Source organism: Hibiscus syriacus, unplaced genomic scaffold, assembly GCF_006381635.1.
Source record: "Hibiscus syriacus cultivar Baekdansim isolate YM2019G1 unplaced genomic scaffold, ASM638163v2 tig00111392_pilon, whole genome shotgun sequence".
Lineage (NCBI taxonomy): Eukaryota > Viridiplantae > Streptophyta > Magnoliopsida > Malvales > Malvaceae > Hibiscus > Hibiscus syriacus.
Genome location: NW_024063078.1, coordinates 2,252,981 through 2,275,866, shown reverse-complemented (window position 1 = coordinate 2,275,866; position 22,886 = coordinate 2,252,981). Strand labels below are relative to the sequence as shown.

At 34.5% G+C, this 22,886-nt stretch overlaps 2 protein-coding genes across 3 annotated transcripts in view; both read right to left on the bottom strand.

Moving 5' to 3' along the window:
- Window positions 1–782: 782 nt before the first annotated feature.
- The window catches only part of LOC120160389 (putative receptor-like protein kinase At3g47110), a 23,244-nt gene continuing 1,140 nt past the window's right edge, over window positions 783–22,886 (bottom strand). The window contains exons 2-5 of one of the 2 annotated variants that reach the window (XM_039170807.1): window positions 3,634–4,027; window positions 3,378–3,449; window positions 1,276–3,276; window positions 783–1,171 (exon numbers count right to left, since the gene is read on the bottom strand). In XM_039170807.1, coding sequence (XP_039026738.1) covers window positions 822–1,171; window positions 1,276–3,276; window positions 3,378–3,449; window positions 3,634–3,934 — 2,724 coding nt within the window. In that variant the 5' untranslated portion in view covers window positions 3,935–4,027 and the 3' untranslated portion in view covers window positions 783–821. Of the gene's footprint in view, window positions 1,172–1,275; window positions 3,277–3,377; window positions 3,450–3,633; window positions 4,525–22,886 lie in introns of those variants that run through there. The other variant, XM_039170806.1, reaches the window with a different exon arrangement.
- LOC120160624 (LRR receptor-like serine/threonine-protein kinase EFR) overlaps window positions 15,356–22,886 on the bottom strand; it is a 24,671-nt gene continuing 17,140 nt past the window's right edge. The window contains exons 4-5 of the mRNA XM_039170994.1: window positions 20,817–22,789; window positions 15,356–15,622 (exon numbers count right to left, since the gene is read on the bottom strand). Of these exons, the coding sequence (XP_039026925.1) occupies window positions 15,356–15,622; window positions 20,817–22,789 (2,240 nt within the window). The remainder of the gene's footprint in view (window positions 15,623–20,816; window positions 22,790–22,886) is intronic.

The window sequence follows — 22,886 nt, the reverse complement described above, 5'->3', positions numbered from 1 at the left end:
CGACAACCTCCCAAAGGTCTTGACCTTGTAAGTATGACTCCATACATGTTGCCCATGTGTTGTAGTTTTTGTTGTTGAGCTTCTTGATTCCTCCAACTACTTGAAGATCACCCATCTTAACGGCAATGCTTTGACTACACCGAACAAGCTTGAGTAACAAACGTGCAGAGTACTAAATTACTCTAAACACAAAGAAGCTCCACAAGGTTTGTAATAACCCCGACAATAACTTAAGAAATATCTTCTGACGTGGAAGATCAGTTAAAAACTGCAGCCACAGAGCATACTTAGAATTTCAAGAGACCTTAAAAACGTGGCTCGGATACCAATTGTTGAATCAAAATAGAGTAAAAACTCTAATTGATCGAGAAGAAGAAAAGACTCTTTAGAATAATCTCACAAAATTGCAAAAGGGAAGAACTCTTAAGAAAGCTTTCAAATGCTTATAATTAAGCTTTGATTGTTGGATGATAAAACTCAAATACAAGTAGGGTATTTATAGGTTACAAGAAACAATCTAAACCTCTCATTAAAATAAGCACTAAATAATCTAAACCATTGAAATTAAAACATGAGAAAAATACTTAATTTTCACCTAACTAAATTGATGTAAGCAATGACATCAAAACTAAATTGATGTAAGCAATGACATCAAATTAATTTAGGTGTGAACTTATTTAGGCTAATATTGAATTTTCAACAGCTTGTTCGTTACTATGATTTCTTGGATTAAAATAATTTATACAAAGATCAGAGTTCTTTTATTATCCTAAATACCCATCAAAGAGAACATATAGTACTTGTATGCCTGATCATCAAATTCATTCAATATCCGTCAACAAGTTGACTTTGATCTTTTCTAGCTTTGTAACAACTTGTTTCATATCAAGCCTTTCATCTGGTATCTCCCCTGAACATTCCAATGCAACTTGCAAAATTGATAATGCACAATTGTTGGCTACCAAATGTTTCTTTTCAGTGGTGCTTAGAAAATTGGCGTCTCCAACTTGGTTTAGCATAGATGCTAACGACTCTTCCGCTAAATTCTTCAAGCTCATTTCTCCTACAAACATTTCATCTGTAGGCTTCTTTCTCAAGATAGTTTCCATCATAAGAATACCGAAACTATACACATCACCTTTTATTGAAACAATTCCTTCTGATCCATACTCTACATATGAATTTATATATAAGGGTTTATCAGTATTCAATAATGTTGTTTTATAATGAAAAAGATATGTTATAAACTATCTAAAGAAGAAGAAGAAGCTTCACCTGGAGCCATATATCCTATGGTTGCAAGGGTCATGGTTTGGATCATCGAATCCTCTTCACATAAGAGTCTCGCGATTCCAAAATCAGTTAAATGCGCAACCATATCTTCATCTAATAGAACATTGCTGGGCTTTAAATCGCAATGAACCACTGGTGTTGTATGACCATGATGGAGATACTCTAAAGCAGATGCAACATCTATCAGTATGATCAACCTTTGTAGGATATCCAGAAAATGATTGCTGGAATACAACCATTCATCAAGACTCCCATTGGGCATAAACTCAAGTACCAAGGCTCTGAAATCAAGATTATTAGAGCACGTACTTATGATTTTGGTTAAATTTCGGTGACGGATGTTGCGGAGAACTTCACATTCGATGTCAAAGCTCTTAAGGGCTCCTTTTAGCTCTAACTTGAAGACTTTTACTGCAAATGTCATTCCATCTGGGAGAGTCCCTTGATATACTGAACCATAACTTCCGCTACCAAGCAATCTGCTATCACAGAATCCATCAGTAGCTTGATGGAGCTCTTGGTATGAAAATTGTCTCCACATTCTTAAAGGTAACAACTCTTCTTGCTCTTGGGTTTCTAATGTTTCTTTCTTCTTCCTACTTTGCAAGATAACGATAATAAGAGCCACCGCCAAAATTGTAGAGGCAACAGGTAGTGCTACATACGTTATGAGCTTAGTTCTTGCCTTGGAATTTCTATGAGGCTTAGTTTTGCAGCTTGGGACACGAAGTTGAGCTGCACCGCACAATGCTGCATTCCCCTCGAATGATTCAATTGAGTAGTTTCCGAATGATCCACCATTGGGAATTTCTCCTTGAAGTCTATTGAAAGAGACATTGAAATATTTGAGATAACGAAGTTTCTCTAAGGACTTGGGAATCTCTCCGGATAGACTGTTTCTCGACAAATCCAAGGTTTCCAAGTTCAGCAAGTCACCAAATGAATCAGGAATAGAGCCTGTGATTCTATTATCGGATAAAGAAAAATAAGTGAGGTCATTGAGATCTGCAACTCCAGTAGGGATATCACTCGAGAACTGATTGTTCGACAAATCCATACTAGTCACAACTTTCCAGTTTCCAATATCAATTGGAAGAGGACCAGTGAGAGAATTTGAAGACAAGTTCAGGATCAGGAGATCATTAAGCCCTGTCAAGGTTGAAGGTATTGAAGAAGAAAACATATTGGAGCCAAGGAGTAGTTGCCTCAAAGAAACAACATCACCCAAGCAAGAAGGTATCGGTCCAGACATTTTGTTGTTGGTCAAGACCAAGAAACCCAACTTGTTTAGCTGACATAACTCGGACGGGATCCATCCTTCTAACTTATTGTCTGAAAGAGAAAGACTCTGCAGCTCTTTTAATCCTCCTAGTGTAGTAGGAATCATTCCTGTCAATTTATTGCCATCTAGCTTTATGGCCATCAAGTGACTTAAGTTGCCAAATTCACTCGGGATGCTACCCCTGATGTTGCACCTAGCACCAAAGAATACCTGAAGAGAATCTGAGAAATTTCCTACCGAACCTGGGAGTTTACCACTGATCAATTGGTTGCTACCAAAATCCATGACTTCCAAGCCTCTACAGTTTATCAAAGAAGAGAGAAAGCTCATCCCTGAGGAAGTTAGATTATTAACTTCCAGGTTGATTTTCTTCAAATTTTTTAGATTGCCAAGAGTGTCAGGAATAGACCCTGAAATGTAATTGTGTGACATATCAAGAATAATAAGCTTTGAGGCATTGGAAATAGACATTGGGAATGGACCAGCAAGTTGATTGTTCCCCATATATAATTCCTCCAAGTTTGGAAGCCAATTTCCCATGTTTGATGGAAGACTGCCAGAGAACTGATTTAGTAGCAGAGAAATGACATGCAGAGTTGATGTATTGAATATTGCAGGAGGAATTGGACCAACAAGTTTGTTATCTTCCAAATTCAAGAATTCAAGAATCTTTAGGTTGCCAATCTGTTGTGGTATCATACCTGCAATAAATTAAGATGATAAGTCATATTTTTGTATGAAGAAAAAAAAAGTTGCAAATTAAGGAACTTGAAAGTAAATTAGTTTTCTTTTATTCATTCACCTGTGAAGTTGTTATGGGAACAATCAAACTGCCTAAGACGAGTTAGATTCCCAATCTGTTCTGGAATTTCACCTGCAATGATAAAATTCACATCAAATTATCTATTTTTCAAATAAATTATCTATTTCTCTCAACAAATTTAATCAAAATTCATTCAAACTGGTGTTATTATTTATTAACATGTTTTTTTTTCGGAAATCAGCTCATCGTTTTTACGTTCTCAAAGATACTTTAAAAAATGGGCAGTAGATATTACCTTGAAAGTGGTTCTGACCAATAGAGAAGAATTGAAGCATGCTCAAATTCCCAATCTCTACCGGTAGACTCCCCTCCAATCGGTTAAGTGATAAGAATAAAGTTTGTAATTTTTTGCACTTGAACAAACTGGCAGGAATTCTTCCTGAAAGCATGTTAACGCTCAAGAACAGTACTTTCAAATTTGGAAGACGATCAAACATATCCTTTGGGAAATGACCAGTGAGATTATTGACGTTGAAATTGATGACTTCGAGCGAAAGCAAATCGATTAGAACAGAGGGTATGGAACCGGTGAGCATATTACTGTTTAGATCAATAATTTGCAACGAAGATATATTGAAGATGGAGGAGGGTATTGAACCTGAAAGCTGGTTTCCATACAAGCTCAAGATCTTTAGCTTTGGCAAATAGCCTAAAGAGAAAGGGATTTCTCCACTGAATCTGTTGTTACCAAAGTCTATACATTTCAGTCGTTTCAGTTTCGATAATTGGACAGGTAATCCGTCATGAAAACTGTTACCACTGATGGAAAGAAGAGAAAGGAATGATAAATTTCCCAAGTGGGGTGGGAGGGTGCCCACGAGTTCTAATCCAGAAAGGTTTAGAATCGTGACTCTGCGGTGTTTGGACCCGCAGGTGACACCAAACCAATTGCAAACAGGGGTAGAAGATGACCAATTAGTTGCCAACACATTTCCAGGATCGTGGATAACATGATCTTTCAATGCAAGAAGGGCCGACTGGTCTGTAAGTATGGAGGTAGAGAAAGCAAGCATAGCAAAATGGATGATGACAAGAAGAGCTAAGTTGAGGAAAATGTTCGCCATTTGATTTTGGGTGTACACTGGAATAGACACATGCATTTCCTTGGAAGTCCCCTGTTAATTGAATGATCACGCTACTTATTCATCTATTTTTTACGTTAAAAATAATTACTCCAAATCATTCATCAATTTAGTGAGATGAAACACTAGATTTATTAAATAGAGTTAACGATTTAAATCTGACTTTGTAAATGAAGCCAATTAATTTGATAAAATCATTTTTATAATAGATTTTGTAATTACTATTAAAATTAATTGATCAATAGATTAAATATAATATAAATATTGGTTTAAATTGTAACATTAGAAGGAGATTAATTGCGTAATTTAACCGTCTCTTTAAAAGTATCTAAGATGAATTAAATTTGATTTTATATGTAAAAAATCAAATATGTAATTAGGTTTAACTAAAAGCACTAAACTTAATTATTGGAACAAACAAATTCATCAAACAATCTTAGTGTTTAAGAGGAATATTATTTTTTAAAAGTATTAGGTTCGAACATTTGTATCTGTCTGCATGGTATATGTACATTATCAATAGCTAAGATAAATTATAAAATAATATTATTTTATAATAAATTATAAAATAATATTATTTTATAACTCAAACTATTAAAAATAAATAAAAATTAAACAAATCTATGAGCAATTGTACAACATCGTTTTCAGATTTCATTCATGACTTTTTTGCCCATTTTTTAATCTATGTAGATTCAATCCCATGATGATTTTTTTCTTACCCGTTTCGTGGGTTTGGGATCCGGTTTTATTTATTTATTTATTATTATCTTCTTGATTTTTCAGAGTTTTGTTTTGATTAATTTAGACTGACTTATATCGTATATTTAGTTTTAGTGGGTGAGTTTCTCAACGGAAATTTTCTATAAACATAAGATCTCAAACTCTAAACCTATTTAAATAATATCAAACTCTTTATCACTTAAACCAACAAATTGATAAAGACAACTGAACTTTGATGTGCAATCTAAAGCCTTTCAACTTTGTCGTTTTAATTTAAATGTAACATGACATATAATGCTTCGTGTGGCATATCATATGACAAGTCGTCTGTAAGAATCTAATTATCAACCTTTTGTCATTTTTGCAAGTGATAGGAAAATCAATGAATTGAAGAAGAAAACAATTATCGTTCGTTTCTTGGCGTGAAAATTATTCAAACATTTACTATACGTGTAAAATCAAGTGATCTTAGTAACTAAGTGATTATTGTTAATTTGTTATCTCGTAAGATATTGAGTTCAAGCACGACATAATAAAAGGATGTATGACCATTCATTATCAAATGATCGAAAGTCTATTGAACATGTATCGTACAGATTAATAAAAAATTTAACACACTCATTGTTTGCTAGCCAAGTTTCGTATCTTTTTAGAAAGATACCCTACAAGTTTACATCATTTCCCTTTCGATCATGGACGGACACAAAAATGTATGTGAGAGGATGCGAATTTAAGAAGTTATATTAAAATTTAGAATGTGTAAATTAGATAATCAATAAAAAAATACAAAGAGAATCTAAAATAAAAGAGATTTTAGAATTTCTTAGTCGGTCCATCCCTGCTTTCGATAAATTTGTTTCTATACATAATTTGAAGTGGACAATAGATTTGCATCAATTAATGTCAATCATCTTTAATTTCGCAAGTGAAATGAAAAGGAATGAATTCAAAGAGACAACAACTATAATTTGTTTGTGTGAAATGATAGGTCATATACATTCATTGTTCGCTAGCTAAGTTTCGTAATCTTTTCAGAAAGAAACCCTGCAAGTTGATATCATTTCCCTTTCGATAAATTTGTTTCTATAAATAATTTGAAGTGGTCAATAGATTTGTATCAATTAACGTCAATCATCTTTAATAGAAAAATGGATGATGACAAAAAGAGCTAAGTTGAGGAAAATGTTCGCCATTTGATTTTGGGTGTACACTGGAATGGACACATGCATTTCCCTGGATGTCCTTGTTAATAGAACGGTCGCACTACTTATTCATCATTTTCATACGTTAAAAACAATTCCTTCAAATCATTCATCGATTTAGTGGAATGAAACACTAGATTTATTAAATAGAGTTAACGATTCAAATCTGACATTTTAAATGAAGTAAATTGAATTGATAAAATCATCTTTATAATAGATTTTTGTAATATACTATTCAAATTAATTGAACAATAGATTAAATATACTATTAAATTTGGTTTAAATCATAACATTAGAAGGAGATTTAGTTACGTAATTTAGCCTTCTCTTTAAAAGTATCTAAGATGAATTAAATTTGGTTTTATACGTAAGAAATCTATGACGTTTTTTGCCCATTTTTTAATCTATCCCATGATGAATTTTTTTTTCTTACCCCTTTCGAAGGTTTGGGACCAGGCAGGGCAGTTGGATTTTTTTGGGTCATCCTCTTGGTTTTTCGGGTTATACCCGATTAATTTGGATCGACTCATGTTATGCATCTGGTTTTAGTGGATGAGTCTTTCACCGAAAATTTTCGGTTAACATAAGACCTCAAACTCGAAACCTATTTAAATGATATAAAGCTATTTACTACTTAAATCAATCCCATTGATCAGGACAACATAACTTGATTTGCAATCTAAAGTCTTTCAACTTTGTCGTTTTAACTTGAAAGTAACATGACATATTGTCTATGTTAACATAATGCTTCATGTGGTACATCATATGACAAGTAGTCTGTAAAAATTAAATTATCAACTTTTTATCATTTTTGTCAGGACTATATTATATTCATCTCAGATTAATAAAAAAAAAATTAACACACTCATTGTTTGCTAGCCAAGTTTCGTAATCTTTTCAGAAAGAAACCCTGCAAGTTGATATCATTTCCCTTTCGATAAATTTGTTTCAATACATAATTTGAAGTGTCCAATAGAATTGTATCAATTAACGACAATCATCTTTAATTTTGCTAGTGAAATGAAAAGGAATGAATTCAAAGAGACAACAACTATAATTTGTTTGTGTGAAATGATAGGTCACATACACTCATTGTTTGCTAGCCAAATTTCCCAGTCTTTCCAAAAGGATAGATTACAATTTTATCTTCTTTCTTTTTCGATGAAATTGTAATGGTAGCAAAATCTCTCTAATTTTTGTGAGTGAGAAGAAAAACAATGAAATGAAATGAAAGAAACAACTGCTATAGTTTGTTTTTGTGTGTAGAAAAACATGTTCAGAATTTTAATACACTTGTTTGCTAGCCAAGTTTTATAATTTTTGAGAAAGAGACCTTACAAGTTTATATCATTTCCCTTTCGATAAATTTATTTCCATACATGATTTGAAGTGGTCAATAGAATTGTATCAGTTAATGTTAACCATCTTTAATTTTAGGGTAAACTATGCGTTTAGTACATAAACTATTAGTTTTGGTCCGTTTTAGTAACAAAACTTTCATTTTTTTCAAAATCACACTTAATGTTTAATTTTTTGTTTCATTTTAGTGCCTCATCGTTAAAAACTTAACGCACGAGCTGACGTGAAATAACTCCAATGGACAGACGACCTATTCGAACGGTGGACCACGAGAGAATGACGAGTCGACCAACATAGTCAAGTTTCAAGCTCATCAGATGGTGGACTATGAAGATCAATGGATGAAGAAATCGAAGAGTCCATCATCGATTTGGCGGAGATTGAGGCGTTTCCAGATGAAACGAAGGCCGAAATCGAGTTTAGGGAGTCCAAAAGGTGCATGCTAGAAAGTTTAGGCTTCATCGGCCAATGGATGCGACGGCTGATGACTGTAGATGCGGCGGCCGATGAGGTCGTCTGTTAAGTTTTTAACGGCGGGTTATTAAAATAAAACAAAAACTAAATGTTAGGTATGATTTTAAAGAAAATGAAAATTTAAGTACTAAAACGGACTAAAACTAATAGTTTATGTACTAAATGCGTAGTTAAACCCTTAATTTTACTAGTGAAATGAAAAGCAATGAATTCAAAGAAACAACAACTATAGTTGGTTTGTGTTTGAAATAATAGGTCAAATTCACTCATTGTTTGCTAGCCAAATTTCATAATCTTTCCAGAAAAGACACGTTACAATTTTGTGTTCTTTCTTTTCCGATGATATTGTTTAAACTAGTTTCACCGGACAATGAAAAGTATTGGTAGCAAAATCTCTCTCTCCTTTTTTTTTTTCAGTGAGAAGAAAAGCAATTAAATTTATTCCAACTTATAAAATTGTAAAGAAGATAAATTTATAAAATTGTAGGGGATGAGAATATATTTTTAATAAAAATATATAAAGAAAATATCTAAAATATATGAGTTAATTGTATTTTATGTCCCCAAACTATAACCCTCATTTTAAATTGGTCCTTAAACTTTTGAATATTATAATTTCATCATCAAATTATGACTTCCATTCTAAATTAGCCCTTAAACTTTTGAACATTCTAATTTCATCCCTAAACTATGACCCTCTTTTTAAATTGGTCTCCAAACTTTTGAATATTCCAATTCCATCCCCAAATTCATCCAAATATGTAATTAGTTTCAACCATAGTTTAACCTAAATTTTTTTTTGAAACATATATTAATATAACTTGGCCTAATGATTTTATTAACAAGGGATGTAATAGATATATACATATAGTTTGTGATGCAATTGGTATGTTCAAAAAATTTGGGAACCAATTTAGATTGTATGTCATTGTTTGGGGATGAAATTGAAATGTTCAAAAGTTTGAGAACTAATTTAGAATGACAATTATAATTTAGGGATGAAATTAGAATATTTAAAATTTTAAGGACTAATTTATAATGATGGTCATAATTTAGGAACATGTGATGCAATTAACTCGATATATAGTACTTTAAAATTTTGAGGAGTGGAGATTCTTAACCCAAATAATGGCAACCCAAATAAAATATTAGTCTATAAATAGCAGTGGAGAGAGAGAGAGGGGAGATTCTTAACCCAAACTAGGAACAGAATAATAGAAATATCGAAAAATATGAAAGCATTAATTGTGAAAGCGATACTATCCATTCTCCTGGCATCCACTCTCTTCATCCCCACTTCCGCCATCGCTCGACGGTTCTTGGAAGGTAAGTAGTTTCATATCTTTTTCCTTCTTTAATATCATAAGCAATATATGCGTGTGAATTGTTTTAGTGATACATAACATGATGGCTTTTAATTCCGCAGGTCAATTGACACCATATCAAAGCCGTACTCTTGTCAATCCCTACGGCTATCCCAACAATCCCTACGGGTATTACAGAAACCCGTACGGATATTACAACAACCCGTCCGGGTATTACAGAAACCCGTACGGATATTCCAGCAACCCGTAATCTGGTTTTCACGTCAACCTTGAATGTGGATGTGGTGGTAAAACAAAGCTGTAGGATCCTTTGCCCTTTGGCCAACTCTATTGCGAATATATATAGGTTATAATTCAATTACATAATATTTTTTTTTAGTTTTATATCTTTTTAAGATCATTAGATTTAAGAAATCAAAGGTTGAGATTAATAGTAGGAAATGAGAAAATTTTAAATAAAAAAATATTCTCAATTTTTTATTTTCCCTCCTCCAACTATTGTAAAACTATATATATATATATATATATATATATATATATATATATATATATATATTCCCAATAGAGTTGGCCAAAAGGCAAAGGATCCTACAGCTATATATATAGATGGGGGAAATTCTGAAGATCATTAAGTGTCATTTGTGTTTTCAAGTCTAGTTTGTTTACTACATGGAGTGTGAAACCTAATAACACAAAAGATCCTTTAATATAAACTTTTAATTTATCTAAGTATTAAACTATGGTGTTGTGAGGCCGTTATGAACTTTACTGGCTTAATTTGATCATTTTGCCTTATTGCATCCATAGATCTTCAATTAAACTTGATTTAACCTTCATAAAAATCACAATATACTTATTGGAGTTCAAATTAATTAAAATATGTAAAATTAATTTATTATGAAAAATACAAACATAAAATGTAAAATTAACTAAAATTCTATGAACGAATGTAGTTGCACCTAAGAAACAAACTAAAATCAGGTAAATAAAGATAATTATAATGTGATGTAAAGAAATTACAATGGGAAAGGTAATCAAAATAATATCAATATAAATAAGATTCACGTAAGAGATGAGATTTAATGTGATTCGATCTTACTTATCTCCATAAATGAGAGAAATATAATATATTATAAATGTAAAATATAATATAACAAAAGGTATAAAAAATGGAATTTCATGTATTTTAAAACTCAAAATATATCTCAAAACCTAATATACTTAAAAAAATCTCTTTCAGCATCTTTTCAATACTCAACTGTATAACTAACACTAAAAAAATCACGGATGATAGGGTTTTTCTTTTCTTATGGTGTTTGGAGAAGCTCTTATGGAAATTTGACGGAGCTTGAACATGGGAGAGGAGCTTTCCCCTCTTTTGGTGATAAAGGGAGAACTTTACAATTTGGAGTAAGATTTCAATACTTGTTCATTCACGCTCGACGAACGTTGTAAAATTTTTCCATATTTAAACTAGAAACAAAACAAATACTATCAGTTGTTTTTTTAAAGTTCTTTCGAAATGTATTGATAAGGATTTATGATAAGGTTCTTTCTCCATTATTAAATTAATGGTATATGTTATTACAAAAAAATAATGGTATATATATTAATTAAATTTATAATATATTTATAAAAATATTATTTTAATTTAAATTAATATTAAACCTCTTTAATAAAAAATTAATCTCTTGATGAATAACTTGGGGTCTTTTCTATGCTCTCTTTGACCGTTTCTTGGTCTTTTACTGTGGTGACGTTGCACCATTTTGAAAGGTCAAGCGTTTTGAGTTTGTGTACCATTTATATCTAATGTCATTGAATTTTAGATATTACATTATTTACATCATTGAATTTTAAACTACTTCAATTAATATTTAATTTTAATTTTAATTCTAATTCTAATTATAACATTAGACAGTTAACTCGATAATGGTACGAAGATATGAACGACGGTTATTAACATAGATGTTAAAATAGAACTAAATCATTTTAATAACAAAAATAAATGCTTAAATTATGCCTCGAAAAAATTTTAGTGCCTAAAGAATTTTTAGCTAAAAATATGTGTCTAATGTTATTTCTGTTACCATTTTAGGTGTCCGGACGTTAATCGCCGTTAAAAATATCCGTTAAGTGTCACGTGACACGTTCTGGTAATTTTTGAGAATTTTAATTAAAAATTAAAAATATATATTTTAAAAAAACATTTTTTTTCAAATCTAAAAAAAACTCAAAACTTTTAAAACCTTAATTCTAATCCATTTACCGTCGTCGGCCACCACTAACGCTGTTAATCGACCGAACACCCAACGACGTGTGATCAGCCAACCACCCACAACGAAAATCCCCATACTTTCGCTATTGGTCGATCACCAAATCTCTCTAAATCTATAAATTCCTAAACATAAATCCTTCAAAACCCTAAAATGAAATCTTTCATTTACATCATTTTTTTGGTGTTCGATCGGTTGCGAAAGCATGGGGGTTTTGGTCGTAGGTGGTAGGCCGGTCTCACTTCGTTGAGTGTTTGACCGATTAACGACGTTCATGGCAGTCGGCGGTGACGTTCATGGCAGTCGGCAGTGGCAAAGAGATTAAAATTAAAGTTTTGGTTTTTTTAAGATTTGAAAAAAATAAGGTTTTTTAAATATTTTTTTTTAATTTTAAATAATAGTTTTCAAAATTACCAGAAATGACACGTGTCACTTAACAGAGGTTTTTAACTACGGTTAACGTCCGAACACCTAAAATAGTAACGAAGAAAACGTTAGGCACATATTTTTAACAAAAAAAACTTTAGACACTAAAATATTTTTCGAAGTATAATTTGAGAACTTTTATTTATTATATATATATATATATATATATATATATATATATTAATTTTAAATCAACTTAGGAAGAAAAATTCAATGTTATGAATGATACAATATTATCTTCTTTCATGTCATCATATTGAATTTTAACATTTGTAAATTGAGCAAATTGGATTGAGGGAGTCCTTCTCATAATGGATCTATCCAAAACACAAATTAAATTAATCAATCAATAGAATAAAATTATATGAAACTCGTCATGTCATCGTGACGAGTTTAAATTTTTTATTATATTTTATGAAACTCGTCATTCTCTAATTATGAGTTTCACATATATAATAACAAATGACCTAAATCCTAAATTAATTCTTAAACACTCACATTTTCCTAACAAAAAATCGACTTAATTATTTTACCGACGAAGTCACAAAACGGTCCAAATAACATATTAATAAGTTTTAAGGATTTCATTTTGATGACCTATACGTGCTTGTGTTTTACTGCGGTGACGTTGCACCATAGTTAAAGGTCAAGGGATTTGACTTTTAGACGGGGAAATTAAAAGAGAGACTATGACACAAACTTTAAGGTAAGGAAGGATCAAATTATTAAATTATTGGTTGTTTTTGTGGATTGGTGAGTCAACTTAGATGCATGGTCTTTGATATTACTTTACTACTGACATACAACACTATAGTTTTTTTATGAAGACACATGTTATTAATTAATTACTAATTTGATTGGAAATTTGAGGTTTCTTTGGTTTGAATTTTGGAATTTCTTCAGTCCATTAATTCTAAATTTTCCAAGTGAGAAAACATAAGCTAAAGAAATAGGACTTAGTTCAGCCATGGAAATTTCTTCAGACCTTCCCTTGTCAATTTGCTGGTTTTGATGAATTTGAATAATAGAATTTGTTGGAAACATTGGCCTACAAATAGCAGTGGAGAGGCTGAACCCAAAGGATCAAGTAATAAATTTATCCAAAAATGAAAGCATTATTTGCGATACTATGCATTCTCCTCGCTTCCACTCTTTTCATCTCCTCTTTCACCATGGCTCGAGGAAGGCAACTGGGGAGTCGTAAGTAAAATCATAGTATGATTTTAATTATATATAACATGGGAATTATAGGGCTATTAATTTTGCAGATATGGAATGTCGTCAACCTCCTGTTTGTGGTTGTCCCGAATATAATCCAGACTGCCATCGTATTCCTCATCGACCTTGAATGTTGAGGGAAAGCAAAGCTCTAGGATCCATTGGCGAAACTATATATGGAGATCGGCTAAGATGTGTATTGTTTGTGTTTTCAACGCTACTTTGTTTGGTTGTTGTATAATTCAATATGAAATTTAACTCCTTAAATTTGTTATGTTCATGAAATTTAATTCTTTTTTGTTTTCAGAGCCATTATGCTTACGGTTATTATGTTTAACAATAAATCATCTTCAATTTGATACTGTCAAGATATAACGTTATCATCTGACATAGAGAAAAAAACAGAAAATTTATTATCTAAAACTATTGAACTCTTTTGAACATACAACTTGACAATCGTTTTTTTTTCTTTTATCGCAAAGAGAGAGTTATTACAAATTTGCATAGCTCCACCTTTACTAAAACATTTGTACCTTTTAAATCTATAGTATCTCGCGAAATTAAATTTCTTATCAAATCCGTATTAACTCGAATTTGGTGTTATGATCCCACAATAAAATTTCATACTTCAAAGATATTATTTTCATGATCAAATCAAATCTGAATATGTTCTAAACTTCTAATACCATTTTTTAAAAAGACATTGCTTCAAACTAAAAAGGAAGCTTAAAATGATTAACATATAGTTCTTGTATTTTGTAGTTAAAATAACAAGTGCCTTGTCACCCAACTCATCCCATATCTGTTAATAACTTGAATTTGATATCTTCTAGCTTTCTCACAACTTGTTTCGTATCAAACCTTTCATCTGGTATCTCTGCTGTGTTCTGATTTAGAAACCATGACCGAAAGCATATGTGTGAGGAAGAAGAGAGGAAAGAGAGGCTGTACTCTCACACATTTATTAATAAATCTATAATATCTCAAGAGAGACCGAACACTATTTATACAAGGAGATTACTTGAGTCAGTTGGTGATCTAACAAATTCCTATCCACCTAACCGTCTCACAATAGCCGAGTGCTAATGATATAGTACAGACAACTTATCATGTATTCATTAGACTCCTAATACTAGACTCCTAACAAATAGAATACAGTACAAACAATTTATCCTGTATTCATTAGACTCCTAACAATAACACATAAAATTCAATGGTATATGATGTATTTATCCTAAAAATAAAGTAAACTGACGGGGTATATTTGATTAGTCTACGAGGATACCTATACGTGCTTGTCTTTAACAGCGTTGACGTTGCACCATAGTTAAAGGTCAAGGGATTTGACTTTGTAGACAGAGAAATTAAAAGAGAGACTATGACACAAGCTTTAAGGTAAAAGAGCAAATTATTAAATTATTGGTTGTTTTTCTTGATTGGTGAGTCAATTGGACTTTGATATTACTTTACTACTCACATACATCACTATAATATTTTTATAAAGACATGTGTTATTAATTAATTACAATTTGATTCCTTGGTTTGAATTTTGGAACTTCTTTACTCCATTAATTTTGAATTTTTCCAAGTGAGGGAATATAAAATACTTGGGTCAGCCATGAAAATTTCTTCAGACCATCCTTTGTCAATTTTGCTGGTTTTTATAGATTTGAATGATAGAATTTGTTGGTAACATTGGCCTACAAATAGCAGTGGAGAGGCTGAACCCAAAGGATCAAGTGATTAATAATAAATATATCCAAAATAAGTTGATCATAAATCCTTATCATATACATTTCGAAAGATCCTTAAAAAGACAACAGATAGTACTTTTTTTTCTAGTCTAAATAACAAATGCCTTTGTCATCAGACTCATTCAATATCCTTCAAGAAGTTGTCTTTGATCTTCTCTAACTTTGTAATAACTTCTTTCATGGAAAGTCTTTCACATGGTATCTCCTCTGAGCACTCTAAGGCAACTTGCAGAACTGATAATGCACAAATGTTGGCTGCTAAATGATTCCTCCTAGCTGTGCTTACAAAATTGGTGTCTCCAACTTGGTTTAGCATAGATGTTAACGTCTCTATCGCCAACCTCCTCAAGCTCATTTCTTTGGAAAACATTTCATCTGTAGGCTTCTTTTTCATGATAGTTTCCATCATAAGAATACCAAAACTATACACATCACCTTTTATTGAAACAATTCCTTCTGATCCATACTCTACATATGAATTTATATATAAAAAAGGGTTTATCAGTATTCAATAATGTTGTTTGATAATGAAAAAGATATGTTATAAACTATCTAAAGAAGAAGAAGAAGAAGAAGAAGCCTCACCTGGTGCCATATATCCTAAGGTTGCAAGTGTTAAAAGTTTCAAAGTTTGGCAACCAACTTTGGAAAATGTTTTTTTCAAAGTTTGGTAAATGTTTCTTTGAAAAATGTTTTCAAAGTTTGGTAAAATTTTGGTAGATGTTTGTTGAAAATAGGAATGGGTAAATTCACTTTAGTCATTGCACTTTAGGGTATTTTCAAAGATTAGTCCCTAAGTTTCTACTATAAATACCCTTACCCATTTAGCTTCAAAATCATCCCAAAACATTTCTTTCTTCCTATACTAGAGAGCTTTCTTGTGAGTAGTGAGTGTTTTGTAAACACCTGTAAATTTTCTCTCTTAGTAAAAGATCTGCAGTAGCCCGGAGACGTAAACACAATTGGCTGAACTCCGTTATCAATTTTCGGGTATTATTTTTCCGCTTTTATTTCGCATTCTCACTAATCTGGTTATAGGGAAATTACTTGTACTCGGTTTATTTTCCTAACAACTGGTAATCAGAGCTTTTGGTTGTGAATTTTGTCAAATTTTCTGCGAGGTTACTATTCATTACTATTCACGTGAATAGTGAATTTCGTGAATAGTGAAATTCGGTCGGCGATACGAGTTTGTCGACGGTGGTGTTCTAATACACAGTGATTCGCAAGAATTGTCAGAAACGATCCAAACGAAGCCAGATTCGAGTGGGAGCGATGGCTGCAGACGAAGGGAAGGTGAAAATTGAAAAGTTCGATGGTGCGGACTTTGGCTTTTGGAAGATGCAGATTGAAGATTTTTGTACCAGAAAAATCTATATCAACCTCTCTCAGGAAAGCAACCAGAGGGCATGAAGGATGAAGATTGGGCTCTTCTCGACAGACAAGCCCTCGGAGTTATCCGACTGACGTTATCCCGCAATGTTGCTTTTAACATAGCAAAGGAAAAGACCACGGCGGGTCTTATGGCGGCTCTCTCCAGTATGTACGAGAAGCCATCGGCCTCAAACAAAGTTCATTTGATGAGGCGATTATTCAATTTGCGGATGACGGAAGGGGCATCGGTGGCACAACACCTAAATGAACTCAACACAATCACAACCCAGTTGAGTTCAGTGGAAATTGAGTTCGATGATGAAGTTCGAGCTTTAATTCTCTTATCATCTCTACCAGACAGTTGGAATGCTACTGTTACAGCAGTCAGCAGTTCGTCGGGAAACAGCAAATTAAAATTTGACGATGTTCGGGATCTGGTACTGAGTGAAGAAATTCGACGGAGAGAATCGGGTGAAGCATCAACCTCCTCAGCCTTGCACACGGAGTCTAGAGGAAGAACTTCAGAAAGATATTCAAATCGTGGCAGATCAAAATCCAGACGGGAAAAATCTAGAACGGGAAAGAAAGATTTTACCTGTTATAATTGTGGCAAGAAAGGTCACTTTAAAAGAGATTGCCGAGCACTGAAGAAAGATACCGGTGCACAGGAATCTGCCAACGTGACAGAGGAGACAGGTGATGCCATGATTCTAAGCGTCAACAGTCCGATTGAATCATGGATCTTGGATTCAGGGGCATCTTTCCACTCCACCCCATGCCAAGAAATCATGGAGAACTATGTCAGTGGTGATTTTGGGAAGGTTCATCTTGCTGATGATGAAACCTTAAAGATCGTCGGAAAAGGAGACATCCGACTAAAGTTGCCAAACCAGACCACCTGGAAGCTGACAGGAGTGAGACATATTCCTGGCCTCAAAAGAAATCTGATTTCTGTTGGACAGCTTGATGGAGAAGGATATAGCACAACATTTTCAGGTTGTGAATGGAAGATTACCAAAGGAGCACTCGTCATTGCTCGTGGTAAGAAGACTGGTACTCTCTATGTAACCTCCAATTTAGAGAATATCATTGCAGTAGCAGATGCTGATGGAAAATCAAACCTATGGCACCAAAGGCTCGGCCATATGAGCGAGAAAGGGATGAAGACACTTTTGTCAAAAGGGAAGCTGCCGGATCTAAAGAATGTAGATGTCGGACTATGCGAGGATTGCATCTTTGGCAAACAAAAGAAAGTCAGTTTTGCAAAGATTGGCAAGACACCCAAGACAGAAAGGTTAGAATTGATTCATACTGATGTATGGGGACCATCCCCAGTTCCATCTCTTGCAGGCTCACTATATTATGTCACCTTCATCGATGATTCAACAAGGAAGGTGTGGGTTTATTTTCTGAAGAAGAAATCAGAAGTCTTTGATACCTTCAGAAAATGGAAGGCCATGGTGGAAAATGAGACTGGTTTGAAAGTCAAGCGGTTGAGGTCTGACAATGGAGGAGAGTACAGAGACAGTAGATTCAGAGATTTCTGTGCAAACAATGGGATCAAGATGGAGACAACAGTTCCCAAGACACCGCAACATAATGGTGTAGCAGAGCGCATGAACAGAACTCTGAATGAACGTGCCAGAAGTATGAGGATACATGCCGGCTTGCCCAAATTTCTATGGGCTGAAGCAATCAACACTGCAGCTTACTTGATCAACTGTGGGCCCTCAGTTCCTTTGGATGGCAGAATACCAGAGGAAGTTTGGAGCAAGAAAGAAATAAACCTTTCACACTTAAGAGTGTTTGGTTGTATTTCTTATGTACACATAGACTCTGCTGAAAGAAGTAAGCTTGATGCTAAGTCCAACAAATGTGCCTTTGTTGGTTATGGCGGTGATGAGTTCGGTTACCGGTTTTGGGACTATGAAAATCGGAAGATCATCAGAAGCAGAGACGTCATTTTCAATGAAAATGTGATGTACAAAGATAGATCAACCGCAGAATCAAGTAATACCGAAGCTGAAACAAAGGAATTTGCTGAGTTCGAGGAGATTTCTGGAAATGATGTTCAGATCAATCCTGAAGCAGTTCAAGAAGAACCAGGCACACCAGAACTGAGACGCTCCTCCAGAATTCCTAAACCAACCCAACGGTATTCTCCTTCTTTACACTACTTGTTGCTGACTGACAATGGTGAACCAGAGTGCTATGATGAAGCAATGCAAGTGGAGGATTCAGTCAAGTGGGAGTCTTCCATGAAAGATGAGATGGACTCGCTTATGTCAAATCAGACATGGGAATTAGCTGAATTACCACCAGGCAAGAAAGCGCTCCACAACAAGTGGATTTACAGGATCAAAGAAGAGCACGATGGGAGCAAACGCTACAAAGCAAGATTGGTTGTCAAAGGCTTTCAGCAAAAAGAAGCTGCAGAGAATTTACATCTTGAGCAGTTAGATGTAAAGACAGCTTTCCTTCATGGTGATTTGGAGGAAGAAATCTATATGAGGCAGCCAGAAGGCTTCATAGAGGCAGACAAGAAAAACCTGGTATGCAGGTTGAAGAAGAGCTTGTATGGTTTAAAACAAGCTCCTAGACAGTGGTACAAGAAGTTCGATAGCTTCATGAGTAGCAGTGGTTTTATCAGATGCCAAGCAGATCATTGTTGCTACATCAAGAGGTTCGACAACAGCTTCATTATTTTATTATTGTACGTTGATGACATGCTCGTTGCAGGCTCAGACATGCAAGAGATTATACACTTGAAGCAAAAATTGTCGAAGCAGTTTGCTATGAAGGATCTGGGCGCTGCAAAGCAGATTCTTGGGATGAGGATCAAGAGAGACACAAAGTCGGGGACTTTGATGTTATCACAGGCTGAGTACATCAACAAAGTACTCTCCAGGTTCAACATGCAAGATGCTAAACCAGTAAGTACACCTTTAGGTGTTCATTTCAGACTCTCCAAAGACCAATCACCAAAGACGGAGGAAGAACGTGCACACATGGTGAAGGTGCCGTATGCCTCAGCAATTGGAAGTCTGATGTATGCCATGGTTTGTACCAGACCAGATATTGCTCATGCAGTGGGAGCTGTTAGCAGGTACATGAATAATCCGGGCAAGGTACACTGGGAAGCAGTCAAATGGATCCTCAGATATCTTCGTGGTACCACAAACAAAGCACTTTGTTTCAAAGGTGGAGATATGATACTGACAGGCTATGTAGATGCTGACTTAGCCGGAAATGTCGACATCAGAAGGAGCACTACAGGGTATGTCTATACTCTAGGAGGAACTGCAGTGAGTTGGGTTTCTCAACTACAGAAGATAGTTGCTCTCTCCACAACTGAAGCAGAATATGTCGCTGTTACGGAAGCCAGCAAGGAGATGGTTTGGCTCCAAAGTTTCTTGGAAGAGTTAGGCAAGAAACAAGAAAACAATATCTTGTATTGCGACAGTCAAAGTGCTATCCATCTAGCAAAGAATCCGTCTTTTCATTCCAGGACAAAGCACATACAATTGAGATATCATTTTATCCGGTCTCTTCTGGAAGATGGGATTTTGAAACTTGAAAAGATTAGTGGAGCTCAAAATCCGGCAGACATGTTGACAAAGACGGTGACTACGGACAAACTGAAGTTGTGTTCAACTTCAGTTGGCATGCTAGAATAAATAGACCAGACATGCTGCTGCATTGATCGAGGTGTGAAGACATATTAAAATCAGTCTTCAAGTGGGAGATTGTTAAAAGTTTCAAAGTTTGGCAACCAACTTTGGAAAATGTTTTTTTCAAAGTTTGGTAAATGTTTCTTTGAAAAATGTTTTCAAAGTTTGGTAAAATTTTGGTAGATGTTTGTTGAAAATAGGAATGGGTAAATTCACTTTAGTCATTGCACTTTAGGGTATTTTCAAAGATTAGTCCCTAAGTTTCTACTATAAATACCCTTACCCATTTAGCTTCAAAATCATCCCAAAACATTTCTTTCTTCCTATACTAGAGAGCTTTCTTGTGAGTAGTGAGTGTTTTGTAAACACCTGTAAATTTTCTCTCTTAGTAAAAGATCTGCAGTAGCCCGGAGACGTAAGCACAATTGGCTGAACTCCGTTATCAATTTTCGGGTATTATTTTTCCGCTTTTATTTCGCATTCTCACTAATCTGGTTATAGGGAAATTACTTGTACTCGGTTTATTTTCCTAACAGCAAGGGTCATGGTTTGGATCATCGAATCCTCTTCACATAAGAGTTTTGCGATTCCAAAATCAGTTAAATGCGCAACCATATCTTCATCTAATAGAACATTGCTGGGCTTTAAATCGCAATGAACCACTGGTGTTGTATGACCATGATGGAGATACTCTAAAGCAGATGCAACATCTATCAGTATGTTCAGCCTTTGTAGGATATCCAGAAAATGATTGCTGGAATACAACCATTTATCAAGACTCCCATTGGGCATAAACTCAAGTATCAAGGCTCTGAAATCAAGATTATCAGAGCATCTACTGATGATTTTGGTTAAATTTCGGTGGCGGGTGTTGCGAAGAACTTCGCATTCGACGTCGAAGCTCTTAAAGGCTCCTTTTAGATCTAACTTGAAGACTTTTACCGCAAATGTCATTCCATCTGGGAGAGTCCCTTGATATACTGAACCATAACTTCCGCTACCAAGCAATCTGCTTTCACTGAATCCATCAGTAGCTTGATAAAGCTCTGGGTATGCAAATCGTCTCCACATTCCTAAAGGTAGCAACTCTTCTTGAGTTTCAAATGTTACTTTCTTCTTCCTACTTCGGAAGAAAATGATAATTAGAGCCACCACCAAAATTGTAGAGGCAATCGGTGGTGCAACACATGTTATGAGCTTAGTTCTTGCCTTAGAATTTCTATGAGGCTTAGTTTTGCAGCTTGGGACATGAAGTTGAGCTGCTCCGCACAATGCTGCATTCCCCTCGAATGATTCAATTGAGTAGTTTCCGAATGATCCTCCATTAGGAATTTCTCCTTGAAGTCTATTGAAAGAGACATTGAAATATTTGAGATAACGAAGTTTCTCTAAGGACTTGGGAATCTCTCCAGATAGACTGTTTCTCGACAAATCCAAGGTTTCCAAGCTCAGCAAGTCACCAAATGAATCAGGAATAGAGCCTGTAATTCTATTATTGGATAAGGAAAAATAAGTGAGGTCATTGAGATCTGCAACTCCAGTAGGGATATCACTCGAGAACTGATTGTTCGACAAATCCATACTAGTCACAACTTTCCAGTTTCCAATATCAATTGGAAGAGGACCAGTGAGAGAATTTGAAGACAAGTTCAGGATCAGGAGATCATTAAGCCCTGTCAAGGTTGAAGGTATTGAAGAAGAAAACATATTGGAGCCAAGGAGTAGTTGCCTCAAAGAAACAACATCACCCAAGCAAGTAGGTATCGGTCCAGACATTTTGTTGTTGGTCAAGACCAAGAAACCCAACTTGTTTAGCTGACATAACTCGGACGGGATCCATCCTTCTAACTTATTGCCCGAAAGAGAAAGACTCTGCAGCTCTTTTAATCCTCCAATTGTAGTAGGAACCGTTCCTGTCAATTTATTGCCATCTAGCTTTATGGCCATCAAGTGACTTAAGTTGCCAAATTCATACGGGATGCTACCCCTGATGTTGCACCTAGCACCAAAGAATACCTGAAGAGAATCTGAGAAATTTCCTACCGAACCTGGGAGTTTACCACTGATCAATTGGTTGCTACCAAAATCCAAGAGTTCCAAGCCTCTACAGTTTGTCAAAGAAGAGAGAAAGCTCATCCCTGAGGAAGTTAGATTATTAACTTCCAGGTTGAGTTTCTTCAAATTTTTAAGATTTCCAAGAGTGTCAGGAATAGACCCTGAAATGTAATTATGTGACATATCAAGAATAGTAAGCTTAGAGGCATTTGAAATATACATTGGGAATGGACCAAAAAGTTGATTGTTCCCCATATATAATCCCTCCAGGTTTGGAAGCCAAATCCCCATGTTTGATGGAAGACTGCCAGAGAGCTGATTTAGTAGCAGAGAAATGACATTCAGAGTTGATGTATTGAATATTGCAGGAGGAATTGGACCAACAAGTTTGTTATCTTCCAAATTCAAGAATTCTAGAATCTTTAGGTTGCCAATCTGTTGTGGTATCATACCTGCCATAAATTAAGATGATTAAGTCATATTTTTGTATGAAGAAAAAAAAAGTTACAAATTAAGGAACTTGAAAGTAAATTAGTTTTCTTTTATTCA